Source organism: Drosophila arizonae, chromosome 3 (genome assembly GCF_054131065.1).
Source record: "Drosophila arizonae isolate 15081-1271.41 chromosome 3, UAZ_ARI_1.0, whole genome shotgun sequence".
Lineage (NCBI taxonomy): Eukaryota > Metazoa > Arthropoda > Insecta > Diptera > Drosophilidae > Drosophila > Drosophila arizonae.
In genome coordinates, this window is record NC_142923.1 from 1,540,453 (window position 1) to 1,554,374 (window position 13,922).

General features: G+C 43.3%; 3 protein-coding genes across 18 annotated transcripts in view; all 3 read right to left on the minus strand.

Annotated features, from left to right (window-relative positions):
* The window catches only part of Piezo (piezo type mechanosensitive ion channel component), a 37,954-nt gene that overhangs the window by 6,417 nt on the left and 17,615 nt on the right, over positions 1-13,922 (minus strand). For 6 of the 15 annotated variants that reach the window (XM_089463735.1, XM_089463734.1, XM_089463732.1 and 3 more), the window contains exons 3-20: positions 12,794-13,058; positions 12,439-12,731; positions 11,689-11,815; positions 11,433-11,552; positions 11,197-11,359; positions 10,230-10,421; positions 8,993-9,049; positions 8,238-8,474; positions 7,964-8,161; positions 7,305-7,864; positions 6,602-7,238; positions 6,041-6,533; positions 5,178-5,985; positions 4,954-5,111; positions 2,683-2,748; positions 2,209-2,354; positions 476-829; positions 325-401 (exon numbers count right to left, since the gene is read on the minus strand). In XM_089463735.1, coding sequence (XP_089319861.1) covers positions 325-401; positions 476-829; positions 2,209-2,354; positions 2,683-2,748; positions 4,954-5,111; positions 5,178-5,985; positions 6,041-6,533; positions 6,602-7,238; positions 7,305-7,864; positions 7,964-8,161; positions 8,238-8,474; positions 8,993-9,049; positions 10,230-10,421; positions 11,197-11,359; positions 11,433-11,552; positions 11,689-11,815; positions 12,439-12,731; positions 12,794-13,058 — 4,951 coding nt within the window. The remainder of the gene's footprint in view (positions 1-324; positions 402-475; positions 830-2,208; positions 2,355-2,682; positions 2,749-4,953; positions 5,112-5,177; positions 5,986-6,040; positions 6,534-6,601; positions 7,239-7,304; positions 7,865-7,963; positions 8,162-8,237; positions 8,475-8,992; positions 9,050-10,229; positions 10,422-11,196; positions 11,360-11,432; positions 11,553-11,688; positions 11,816-12,438; positions 12,732-12,793; positions 13,059-13,922) is intronic. The other 9 variants (XM_089463736.1, XM_089463727.1, XM_089463733.1 and 6 more) reach the window with 6 other exon arrangements.
* Positions 837-2,196, minus strand: LOC149269577 (uncharacterized). The gene has a single exon (XM_089463754.1). The coding sequence runs from the start codon at positions 1,746-1,748 to the stop codon at positions 1,440-1,442; it is 309 nt and encodes a 102-aa protein (XP_089319880.1). The 5' UTR covers positions 1,749-2,196; the 3' UTR covers positions 837-1,439.
* LOC149269578 (uncharacterized) lies at positions 3,611-4,947 on the minus strand. Of its 2 annotated transcripts, none has more exons than XM_089463747.1 (2): positions 4,431-4,947; positions 3,611-4,370 (listed from the first exon to the last, which is right to left on the minus strand). In XM_089463747.1, the coding sequence occupies exons 1-2, from the start codon at positions 4,596-4,598 to the stop codon at positions 3,747-3,749; spliced, it is 792 nt and encodes a 263-aa protein (XP_089319873.1). In that variant the 5' UTR covers positions 4,599-4,947; the 3' UTR covers positions 3,611-3,746. The 2 variants fall into 2 exon arrangements, with proteins under 2 accessions (XP_089319873.1, XP_089319874.1); XM_089463748.1 differs by having other exon boundaries at positions 3,611-4,010; positions 4,077-4,947.

Genomic DNA, 13,922 nt, shown 5'->3' on the forward strand with positions numbered 1-13,922 from the left:
TCACGCAACATTTGATGTGAGCGATGCGAGATGAGTCGGTTGTTGTTTGTGTTGTTTGATTGTTTGTTTGTTTGTTTTGTGGAAGCAGGTACACAGTTTCAAACACACGTAACACAAAAGGTAACATATGCAAATAAATAAAAATAAAAGTAAATTAAATAAATTATAACAATTCGTCAGAATATTCAACACAAGCTCAAACGGAACAGTTAAACAGAAATTAAAAATATATAAATAAATACAAATAGAAATTCAATATATAGTTAGGATAGTTAAACGCAAGCGGCGCACACGCCCATCTAAGCCTAAACGCCCATTAAATACCTCTCGAGATTCGATTTCAGAAAATGGAACATGGCCGCGGGGCTGGATAGGCCCAAACGATTCAGCGAACTGGATTCCTGCCAGAATGAGAGAGGGATAGAGAGAGTGAGATTATTCAAGCTACAGTGAACACTCTACATGTTGTACATACTTTGAGAGTTTTCTTCTCGCCCGCTAGAATTCGATTGACGAAGCGATAATTGCGAGAGAAGCGGTTCAGGCGGATGGTCAGAGTGACCAGGAAGCCCTCCAGCAATCGTATTATGGGATTCGTATCGAAATCCTCATCTGAATCCTTGGCCGTCACATCGCCGCTATCCGGTTCCATTTTCGATTTACTGTCCGAGGTCTCCTTGGAGGCGACGGGCGCCGTCGTAGCCGCAGCTGGCAGATCCGTAGTATCCTTGACCAGCTTCGAGGTGCTCGTCGTTCCGGCTGCATCGCGCTCCTTCGAGACGCCTTTGCTAGTCGACGGAAAGAAGTCCGTGGGCGCATCCTTCGATTTCTGTGGACAGACGGAAGCGAATAAATAAATTATTATAATATACAAATTTTTGTTTAATTTATAAAAACAACATTGAGACAAGTAAACGAAATTAAGCTAAGATAGATAAAAACAATTTAAAATATGGCAGCCAGGCGCCACCGACTGCATAATACTCGTTCGCTGTGCAAAGCTGTGAGAGGTACTGATAAATCTATCAATGAAGATTTCTTAAACTAGGCATAAATTTAAATCTGAGTCCGAATTTCATATAACATCAGGAGTAGAGAAATATCTTACGTTTAGATGGAAGAACGGACGGACGGAAAGATAGACGGACACCGGTAAAGACTGATCGCAAGATATAGGTAAACTAATAAATAAGAAACTTATATACCCTTTACACTCTGTGAACGAGTATTCAAATTAAATTATACATGTATATACAAATGTTGTAGTTGTTGTTGTATTTGTACAGTATATATATAAATAGGTTTATATAGTTGATAGATTAAAAGTGAGTGCGCCAACAGTTGCAGTTGTTGTTGTTGTTGTTGCTGCTGCTGTCGTGATCAAATATATATGTATGTATAGAAAATATATAGCAAATGCTGTACGATAAACACTTGGTTCAACAGGTGCGCCAATTAAAGGAATGTTCTGTTTGCTGCACACTCACAACTGCCTCGGGGCCATGGGGACTGGGGGGCGGTGTTTGCGCATCGAGCAGCATCTGGCTGCGACGCCCGAAGTCAGCTGGTTCGGAGAGCGTCGAGGTGCGTATGCCAACGTCGCACTCAATGGTATCGTCGTCATCGGCGTCCTCATCTTCGCCGGCACGCTCCGCCGTCAGCTCGTCCCGCTCGTCCAGGCTATTGGCCGCGATATCCTTGAGCGCTATGCGAGAGCCCGGCTCGGAGGCATAGGACCTCTCGCGCATATACAAATGACGGCGATACTCCGCATCGTTCAGATCCTTCCACACCTTTTGTTTACGTGTGTATTGTGGGTGTGTGTGTGTGTGGCAATAATGTCAGAGCGTTGGAGGATGGCGTAATTTATAAGGGAATTTACAGTAGATTATGGGAATCGGTATATCCAAGGCTGCAAACTGGACTCAGGTTGAACTTGTGCGAATACGGTCTCTCATCGGAAATAATGTTAGTAATCATGCTAATGCTAATGAAAATGATGATAATGATGAGTTCACGAGGAATACTCCGATTCACAAAAGCAAACCTAAGAGCGAGATATTGGTTTGCAGCCATGGTATAATATATATGTATGTATTCTATATAAGGAACATGCATAGACCATGCCATTCGTTATCAATGTCTATATAACTAGTATGCTCCATCGTTACGCTGAAAGAGAACTAATGCACAGAGTACTTCACTTACATCATAAAGAGTCTTGCGTCGTTGCATTTTCATCTCGCTCTCCGTAATGTTCTCCTCCTCCAAGAAGTCGATTTCATCGTGTATCAGATCCAGCTCGAACTTGTCATCCATTTCCTCAAACATGTAATAGTCGCCGGCTCGAGTAGCTTTTGTCGATGAAGAAGGAAAACATTATTAGATTTCGGGAAAAAGCAAATCTTAGCTCTAATGACAACATTTATAGATGGTTAACAAATAGATTGGCTAAAATATGATTATCTAGGATTGTAAATATTTTATTATACAGAGAAGTTTAGAGCAACATTCATGCAGCTTATAGAACCACATATATAGAGATTGAGCTAACAGATTATATACAAGGCAAGGCAAAATCTTCAGCTAGATTCTAAATATATATATTATGGATTATGGAGATTTTCTTTTTATGGATGATAGAAATCAAGCACAACAAACAAAATCAAAAATAAACTTTACCATGTGGATGCAATTTAATTTCCTTCCTTCTGCGTACTGTGGGTGCAGGAAGTGGATAACCATGGTCTATAATAAAATCACACGCACACAGATACATATGAGAAAATCAAAAGTAAATTATATAAATAAATGATATTGTAATTAAATTATAATCAAAAGTAAATATATATCCATTCGGCTAGCCGAAAGCGTTTAAGATTTGTGGTTAAATTATTTTTTTTTATGTGAGACTTATATAAGATTAGTTTTTTATGAGTATATAATAAGTATATCTCAAATAAATCAGATCTGCATTATCGTATTGTATTTTTCCGATATCAAAGTGTAATTTAAATAAACAATATAAAATATTCTTTTAAATTTTGTAAACTAAAATAATTCTGGATAATTTGATTTAGCTGAGCATCACATAGAAAAGCGGGAAGAAAGCCAGTGTAGACTAAAAAAATTAAATATGCAAAACGATTTCGTTTGTTTCGCTTTTTTTAATCACAAAATATAATTTTAATATTTAACTTTTAGCTATAAATTTCAAACAAAATTTTTAATATTTTTTTTACATCAATATCCTTAAAATTAACTGGAGCAATTTTTAAAAGAAATTTTTTAATCGCAAATATTTTTCAAAGCATAAAAAATGATTTTTTCATACAAAATTTCATTATTAAAGTATTTTTAATAGAGCGTTTGGCAAACGTTTTGAAGTAGTAGTAAAACATGGAGAAGAAATTTGAGTCGCAAGAGGATTTTCAAGATATTTAAATAAGATATAGATGTTTTATTTTACACTTGTATAAGCGCGCATAGCTCTGATAACGCTTCGGGCATTGACTGGACAAATCAATGCAGTATATATAGCTTTGTATATATATTGGTATTATAAAAGTAAAACCTCTAGGAAAAGTGTTATTTACATATGTATTTGGGGTTTTCGTCTTGCTCGAGTCCTGCTACACAGGAGCTCAGTAAATTTTATTGGATCACGCACATTGAACAAAATGTCTTTGTACAAGGTTTTCATCATTATAGGAAAAGTAAGTTATAAATAGAAATGGAAATAAGATTCATCCAATACATGGTCCATGCAGCAGAGCGGGCTCATAGAAGGCGCACATCAGCGACTCCATATAGTAGGCCGTACCGACGGGTCCCCAGCTATGCGGACGCTGTGCAGCACTCAGTGCCGCCTCATCCCGGGCGCCAGACAGATTGCTGGAGCGCTGCAGACGTTGTGCCTCGTCCAGGGAGTAGTTGGCGTTGCCCATGCTCTGGTGGCGCCGATGAAGCGACTTCTCTCGCATCGTAACCAGCTCCTCACGCTCCGCCGACTGCGAGACAACAAGTGGAGAGTTATCCCTGGCGTTCTCTAACTGCTCGGGCAGCCAAATCTTTACCACGTTCTGCTTGAGAGGCGAGCGCTTGATGGACACCGTCTCGTTCCAGGACACGGCTGCATTGGTGGACGATTGCCGACGATGCTGGCGCCGCAAATTGGGCGTCGGATTCGCCGAGCTGCCCGCACTCGAGGCCAAGGCCGTGGCATACGGGGCCAGAGGCGGCACCAGGCTTTGCATGTTCATGTTTTGTCCACTCTGCTCGGACGGCGCCAGGCCCAAAGAAATGCGCTTCGGTTCCAGGAAGCCCTCGGTCAGCAGGGCGGACAGTGCCTCCGTGCTGGGCGTGTTGGGCTTCGAGGGAGGCAAGGAACAGGTAGAGAAGGTAGGACTAGGCCCAATGGCAGCACTTACAGCTGTTGGTGGCTTGATCCCCGGCAAGTTCTCCTCGCTCAGCGACTGCACATCGACATAGTTGGGCTCCTCCTCGCAGGGCATTATATTAATCTCCGGCTCAATGACGACAGCTGCATCGGCGCTATCCACGCTCTCGGCGCTGCTGCTGCTGCTGTGACTCGACATCAGTGAGGCGCGCGCTGGCGAGGATGTGCCCGAGCTGGAGCTGCCGCCATCTGGCGTCTGGTAGCCCGAGCCCTGGCAGGAGACGAAACTGCTCTGATGCGCCAGCGGCGCTTCCTCAGCCAAACTCGGCTCCAAAGGCGTGCGCCGCCCTTTGATTCAAGCCGGAATTAGAGTTAACACACACACACATACACACACGCACACGCGCGCGATAAACAAAACAAAATCGAGACGACAATTTCCATAGTACAAAATGCAAAAACATATGGAAAATAGCAACGCGGCCAAAAAGAAAGTGGAGCGAGTCCAGATACAAAATCCCGATGCAGCAAACCCAAAGACCAACCCGACTTACCATCAAAGTGCGTCTGCTTGTCCAGTGGACGCAGCATCTTCTGCTGCGTGGCCCGGATGCGCTCCATCTTCCGCTTGATCTTGTGCAGCACCTGCTTCTCGTGATCGTGACGATGGGCAATTTGCTTCTGCCTCAAGCTCTCGATGATGTCCGCGCCTCTGCAAGAAAAACACAGGAGACACGAATGAAGCTGAAGGTATATCGAATAATCAAAGTCCACCCACCTGGAGGCGAGGATATTGTTGGCTTTTGTGTCCGTGATGATGTGACAGAAGTAGTGGGACTTGAAGATGCGCAGCTGGAATATGATGAAGGCAAAGCAAATGGAGTCCCACAGCAGGACCACTTGATGCGTTATCTTGGGGCATTCATCGGGTCCCAGGGAGAGGTCCGGATCCTCGCCTGCCATCAGCTCCTGATCATGGATCAGGCTGCTCGTGCAGGTGATGCCCAGCATATGCACCAGCCAGCAGCAGTGGGTGGTCAGCGGCGTCATGAACAGGCAGCCCGCCATTTGAATGCTCGTCTTGATGACGATGTTCATCACATTGAAGGCCAACAGCCAATTCCAGCGACTGATGATCGTGTTGATGGGACGCAAATAGAAATCGGAGCCCTGCCAGAGGAAGATGAAGGCGCCAATCAGGTAGCCAAGGGCCAGCAGATCCGCAATATTTGTGCCGGCCAGAAAGACGACAGCCAAGGTGAACCAATAGAAGCCGCAGAGCACGCCATTCTTCAGTATATCCGCATAGTTTCGTATATACGAGCAGAAGTCATGCGTGGGATTGTCGAAGGGCACGCGCCCCAGCTGGGCGATGTCGCCAATGACGCTGCGATTGCTGCCACCCGGGTAGTCGTCGTTGGTGGCGTAGCGCTGCTCGATGCAGAAGATGCTCTTCTGGCGATTCAGAATGATGAGCACGATGAAGTCGAAGATGAGCTTGGGCACGTGATTGAAGTGCAGTGCGCCGGGCAGCATGGTCCAGCGCTGAATGCTCTCGCCAAAGGAGCCCTCGTCCCAGGGATAAACTGCAAGCAGGCGGGATATTAATGGAGTAATGGACAGGACAAGTCGTAGACCTACCCATGCACATGCTTGGTGGCAAGCCCACCAGCACTATATACTGCAACAGTATGGAGATGGCAAAGAAGCACTGGAACACGCCCCACACTTTGGCGCACTGCGAGCGCTTGAGCAGCAGCAGCACCACCAGCCAGAGGGCATAGACCACTGCCACAATGTCCTGCCGATAGGTGATTGTCGACACGAGCGCAATCAGCGAGATCTCCATGCCGAACTTGTAGAAGCCAAAGTTAAGCAGATACTTGACTAGGCCAACCAAATCCTGCTCCGCATCAGCGCGTGTGATGTTCTGGAAGAGCAGCTTCGGCTGATTGGCCACGTTCTCGCCAATCTTGACGCGCATCTGCAGCTGGCGCAGCGAGATGACCGCGTGCATGGTAACGATCACCATGTAGATGATGTAGGTGCGCAGCAGGCTCATCAGGCCGCCCTCCACCTTGCTCGCCTTGGTGAGGCCGACCCACTCGGCGTTGTTAGCAGTGCGATTGTCGGACTGGAAGAGCAGACGATCATTATATATAGGTCATGATGTAAATAATAAGAAGCAATCGAGTCACTCACGCAGCTGACATTATATTGCGTATGATCCAGGTACTCAATTTGATAGATCATCTTGGAGAGCACTATGATGGTCACTATGAAGCTAATCAGTCGACTGACCACCACCTGCACCGACTTCCTCGACGTCGCGCCCAGCACACAGAAGCCCACAAAGATGATGTGCAGCACACAGACCTCGCTCACGCTGCACACGAAGGCGGCTATGTAGACGGCCTTCATGATGTGCAGCTCGAGGAAGCGCCAGAAGACGGTCTTGAAGCGCTTGAATATGTACTCCGACTTGTTCTTGATTTTGCGGAACGAGATGCGCACCAGATCTCGCACAGATGTCTCGAAGTCCGTTGTGGCGGCCACGCCCGTTACGCCCTCCGCTGTGTGGCCAACGGAACGACGCAAAGAACTGGCGCTGCCGCGACGCTTCGATGGCGCTGCCTCCGCGGTACCGGGCTCCGTTAGCTTGGGCGCCTGCAGGGCGCCCTGGGCTCCCGCTGCTGTGGGCTGCTGCTGCAGCGAGGCAATGAAACGCTTGTGGAAGTAATGCACCTGAATGACAGTCAAAATGACAATTATCGTGGGCGAGACGAGGTGCAAAAACAGATCCTTAGTCTTGTAGAGCTTCAAGCCAATATCAGCTTGGCTGCAAGAGATAGAAGCAGAGAGTTATTGATGCATTAGAGAATCAAATTCAGCTTCAGCTACTCACAGCGTTTCGGACACATTGAGGTACTCCTTCCAGTAGATGTTGAACTTGTCGAATTGATATGTATAGATCAATATCAGGATGGACATGGCATAGAAGATGAGGAACAGCCAGAAGCCGTACATGATCTTGACCCATGCCTTGGACGACGATTGAAAGACGAGCAAGAAGAATAGGAACAGTGCCATGTAGCAGATGCGAAAGCCGGTCATATCCTCGCCCGTGATGGCGCACAGAAAGATGACTAGGACGAGCAGCCAGATCCAGAGACGGACTAGTAAATTCTTAATCACATCGCCGGCTTTCTTTAGGAACTTTGACGTCTTCTTGCCATCGTTGATGAGGTAGGTGGAGCCCGCCGAGCCGACAGTTATCTGCAACGGCGCTATGATATCAGCCAAGGTGCTATCACGCCTCCTGTCCCGCTTCTCCTTGAAGAACTGGCGCGACGTCACCCAGAACATGAGCACGAAGGCAGTTTTGACAATCAGCGGCACGCAGGGGCGCATGTGATTCTCAATGGGTCGCTCGAAGCCGATTTGCTGCAGATTAATGCCCGCCGTCTGGAACCGGATAAAGAGAGAGAGAGAGAGAGAGAGAGAGACGACATGATTCAGTTAAATGATGTGAAGAGGTGGGATCGTTAGGGGTGGGGAACTTACTGAGACCTTGGTAGGTAGCTCATTGTTGTTCAGATCCATGCCATAGATATACTGGGCGACGAGCAGCAGCTCCGCATAGAGCACTATGAAAGGACTCGAGCGCATCATGGCTTTGCGCTGATTCGGTATCATCCAGAGCACATTCGCCCAGAGCAGCAGCACGAAGGTCAGCCAGCTGTGGTAGACAATGGACCAGGCCTAGAAGAGACAGAAAGAGAGAGAGAGAACGAGATTTATGAGTAAGGGAGTATCTCAGAGAGTTTTCTAGACTTACCATCATCAGTATATTTGTGAATATATAGCTGTTCTGATAGATAAAGCCGCCCACGCTGACGAAACCGTAGGAAATCTGATCGAGTATCGAGGTATTGGTATTCTCGTGATCCGAGCGACGCTCCAGCTGATCCAGCTGTATGTCGTTGCCACGTGTTGCAGTCGACGCTGTTGCAGCTGCACCACTCGCATCCACGGCCTGGGAGGCGCGTGTCTTGCGCGTGCTCTGACGAACCAGCTGAAGATATATACAGATGATATATGAGTTCAGCGGGGAATTTTATTGAAATGCATGGGATTAACATATATACAAAGAAGAGTTTTGGGTTCAGCTAGTGGATCGTAGGCTTAGTGGATGTTAATGCTAACCAAACTAGAACTAGATGAGAATTTTAAGAGCTATGTACAAAACAAACCCAAAGCACACACACACACACACACGCGCGCGCACACACTTACAATTGTATATGTTAGTTAGAGCTATGATTTATGATAGATATACATAGATCGGTATATATTTATACAACCGAATAACTGGACAATGCTAGACGAATACATTTAACACAAACAAAACAACAATGTAGAGCAAGTTAGTCAATACACAGAATAGATAGATAGATATAGAAGCTAGAGTTATATGTAGATTTGAGCTGTTTACAGAGTTAGCTAGGGCTAGAGGTTAGTTTCTGGATGTACGAGGGGCGGGGTACGAATTGGGTTTTGCTTAGTGGCGAAAAGTGAAGTTAGTTTACGTACAGGCGTCGTCTCAGTCGGTTCATTTAACGTAGCACGCTGTTCACGGCGCAAAGACACCTAAAGCAGAAGAAGTAATAAAATAGAGAGCGTAAACAAAAATCAACAAACAAAAGAAAAGAAAAGAAAGAGTATAGCCAAAAGAAAGGAATAATAGCACGAGAAAAAAATCTCTCAAAATAAACAAAAAATACGCGGAAAATCGCGCAAGCTTAGCTTAGGGCTTAAGATATTAGTATTAACAGTAACAATACCTCCATTAGTATTAAGAATATTAGTTATAGTCATATACATGGGTCACATTTTATGTATACCTTAGTTGTGTTTATACACTTTAGATCCTGAGTTATTTTCTAATATATAAAGTCAGCTATAACTTCAGAACTGTGCAACACTTGTAGCGTCCCTGAGTTGTTTTAATTCTTTATATATCATTATATTTTTTGCTTTTATTTATATAAATGCTTTAAAATTAATTTTGTAATTTTATATGAATTTGAAAAAAAAAAAAAAATCTTAATTTTTTCTGACAATAAAAAATTATTTAATCCAAATAATTTCAGTTTGCATAAAATAAAATATATGAAATAAAACTTATGTTAAATAATTATCTTTTTATGATTTTTTTAAATTAGATAAGTCAAATAAAAAAATTTTAAAAATTTTACAAGTTTTCGAAATAAATTACTGAAAATTGTTTCCATTTAATAATCTCTTGCTAAAGTTTTTTAAAAATTTATTTTGATTTTATTTATATAAAAAATAGTTTGTTTAGTAGATTTAATGCTTAAAATTATAACAACAAAAAATAATTTTTAATCAACTTAAAAGCAAATTCAAAGTTTTAAGCTTGGAGTTTTGATTCACTTTGTTTTAGGTTTAAATGTCTTATTTTAGTTCAAAGGGAAAAGAAGTCTTTGACAGTTCCCGCTTAGTTGGCTCAACAAAAATAAGTTTGTCGTTAGTTGCAAACTGTTACAATAGATAGCATTTTAGTTAGACACACCCACACACACACACACACACATATGTAGAGCTGTCTGCTTTCATCTGAATTGATTGGACTCTATTTCTATATAAGATAGATACTATATAGACTCTATACATAGTCAGTGCTGCAGCATTTGACAGTGGCTGCCACGCAGTCAACGTCCGTTAACTCTATGGGCTTTGGCAAATGCACCCACACACACCTACACTCACACACACACACACCGAACACACACCAGCATACGCTTACACTCAAACGCTGTGTGCGGCTTGTTGTGGCGCCTCCACCTCCCCCTCCGCTACTCTCCCTGCCGCCGCGTGTTGCTTGCGTTGCGAGCAGCGATAGCTGGCGATTGATTTTGTTGTTGGTGTTGTTGCTGCCGCTGGTGCTGCTGTTGCACTCGAGCTGCTGCCCAAAGGCGGTGGCGGGCTTTGGCTCCAGCTGGGGCGTGGCACATGCCAGGTGGCAGGTGGCAGGTGGCAGGTTGGCAGGTGACAGCAGCAAAGCAAAGCGACAAGGCGGAGCGACAGTTGTTGTTATTTGGTTAGTGAGCAGTCAATTGTTGTTGTTGTTGTATGTGTGCATTAAAATTTGAATTATATATTTTATATGTTGTGTTAGCGTATTGAGATATTCATCCAATGCATTATTGCAGCAGGCAGCAATAAAAGTAGTAATAATTGTAGTAGTAGTGGTAGTAGTAGAAAAAGAAGAAGAGCAAAAGTTGTTCAATAACCAAAATTGTTAGTTTGAAAAATACGTATAAAAATCTTAAGAAATATATATAATATATTATGGTATGTAATAGGTAGAAGCAAGTTATCTTCGAGGCACCGAAGCTGGAATACCCTAGCAGACAGTTGGAAAAAAAAAAATTATTTGTATTTTCTGAATGCACCAATTTTTAGAGAATATGCTAAGCATTCAGCTGTAACAGATCCGAGAATATTATGATAGAACTGCTACCTTAACAGCCCACATATATGTATATGTATATGTTATGCAGCAAGCAAGATATCATAGATTAAGGACTTTGAAACTGAGAGAGACGGACGGACTTAAAGCTTTATAAAATTATATATTATAAAATTTCTGAACTTCTTTGAATAGATCACATAATTCAATGGCAGTAAACTAAAAGTCCTATGCAAGGGTATTCCAAAAAAGAAAATATTATTATAGTTTGCCCAATCTTAACCGAATTTAGAGCACTTACCCTCGGCTTGATGAGATGTTTTGTGGTCAGCGCCAGGGCAAAGTAGGCGAAGAACAAGGCGAACGGATTCAGATACGAGTCCAAGGTCAAAGTGTTATTGTAGAGCAGAACGCGTATATCTGGCGAGCAATACGACTCGATGAGTGGCTCCAGACCAATCAGACTGAAAGTTGAAATTGGAAACGAAGCGGATTCATTGGAGCAACGGCAGGAGCTCTGTTTGTCCATTGTCTTACCGTGCTGTGAGGCTCGTGTGATTGAGATGACTTTGCATCCAGGGCGTTTGATAGGAGACAAGGCACAGCGAATGCAGCACAAGGACGACCATGACGCAGCGCAGCAGCAAAGCAAAGCCACTGAAACCACAAACAAAAGAAGGTAACAAAAAAAGTGCTAGATGAAGGCCCGAAAGACAACCAAATTGATTTGATTGCATCGAGAGACGGAGAGAGATAGGGAGGAAGAGTGAGAATGGGGGGTAACAACACGCACCGTTGCAGCGTCTGGCAGGTTGCCCAATAAGTGCCCGACAGCAAAAATATTAGAAAATAAAATCCACCTGGCACCGATGGACGCAGTGCGGCCGCAAAGAACAATGTGGCCAAACAGAACAGAGGTGCTGTAAGGGAAGAAGAAGAAACAGATACAAGGAATGAGTATATATTAATGGCCTTCTGTAAACAGGTGAAGAGAAAACTTAACAGAACAAACATAAGAATAACATTTGTTGCTAAACATATGTCCATACTTTGATTATTTACTACCCAACAATAGAATTCAAAGGAAATCTTAGCCCTACTGAAACCTAAACTAGAATCCATTTTGTTGATAGTAAGTGTCATTAATGTATCTCTTGATTCGAATCTAGATCTACAAATTTAAAGCCATGAACAATTTAATATGTTAATAACATAGCAACAGCCTAACAAGAACAAACCTAATCAACCTTATATTAGCATTCTGTAAATATTACTTTAAAGCTAGTTCAGCGGCAGCTTAACAGTGCTGCACACTTCAGTAACAGTTCTAATTTATCTGTTAGTATTTACATAACGCATAGTCCTAGTTAACTTTAACATTTTATACAACAGCATTGCCTGAATTATTATGTTAATGTTGTGCTCGCACTTAACAGAGACAATGCTTAACATTGCGTGACTTCCTAACAGTCCCGCCTGATTGCTATGCATAACAGAGCTTGCTGTACCTAACATTTCAGTCACACTTAACAGCGCTACTTACATATCTTGATCAAGCCCTCGAAGTGTATGTGCTGGCTGATCATGGAGACGCGTTTGCGCAGCTGCTGCTGGCTTTGTTGCAGCGGCGTTGTGGCCGTTGCCTGTTGCACATCGGCGCCATTCGAGTCGTGGCCAGCGACGGACGGCTCCGACTGGGCTTCAGGCAGTTCGCCATTCTCCAGCTGCTCGGCGCTGAGGGTTTGGTTGGCCAGGCGCTTGACGCTGAGGAAACAGGCCAAGGCCGTGGCAAACACCAGGACCTCGGGTGCCAGCCATTCAATTATGGCCATGGGTCTGGAGCAGAAAAGAGAAAGGTGTAAGTTATTTAAATGGAGTATGCAAACACTCAAACTCACCTCAAGTCCACGAAGCTCATGAAGCCAATGTGCCGCAGCAGTCGCTGGCTGAACGAGCAGTTGTAGATGGGCAGCGAGACGCTGACGGCAGCCACCTGAAGCGCAATATGACCCAGCAGTACGAAGGCGCTCAAGGAGAGCAGGATAATAAAGAACGCCGTCACAGAGCCCTTAAAGTTGCGCCGCGTCGCCAGCGGTATGAAGGGCGAGATGAAGAACATTAACAGGTACACGAACGAGATGCCCACTGGTCGCATCAGCGATGCTGCAAATGGCAAATGGAAAGCACAGCAGAGTCAGAGAGTTCAAGTTTCAAGTCATAGAACTTGTCGGACTTTTAATACTCTTTTAACTACACATAAAGTTCCAATCTGTTAAAAGTTTTACTCTCAGGCGAACTCAATATCAAAGTTTGAATATGCTTGAACTTAATTCATCTAAACTTGATTGAAATGTGAGATATTTGTACTGCAAGTTTCAGAAGTAAACAATCTGTATTTGTATCTGTATCTGTATCTGTATCTGTATCTGTATCTGTATCTGTATCTGTATCTGTATCTGTATCTGTATCTGTATCTGTATCTGTATCTTTATCTTTATCTGTATCTGTATCAGTATCTGTATCTGTATCTGTATCTGTATCTGTATCTGTATCTGTATCTGTATCTGTATCTGTATCTGTATCTGTATCTGTATCTGTATCTGTATCTGTATCTGTATCTGTATCTGTATCTGAATCTGTATCTGCTATCTGTATCTGTATCTGTATCTGTATCTGTATCTGTATCTGTATCTGTATCTGTATCTGTATCTGTATCTGTATCTGTATCTGTATCTGTATCTGTATCTGTATCTGTATCTGTATCTGTATCTGTATCTGTATCTGTATCTGTATCTGTATCTGTATCTGTATCTGTATCTGTATCTGTATCTGTATCTGTATCTGTATCTGTATCTGTATCTGTATCTGTATCTGTATCTGTATCTGTATCTGTATCTGTATCTGTATCTGTATCTGTATCTGTATAGATAAGAGGATCTTCTAACAGAAAATACGTTTTGAAGGGCTAAATACACAAATGCTTATATGTATACATTTACATATACATATACATATATATGTATGTAG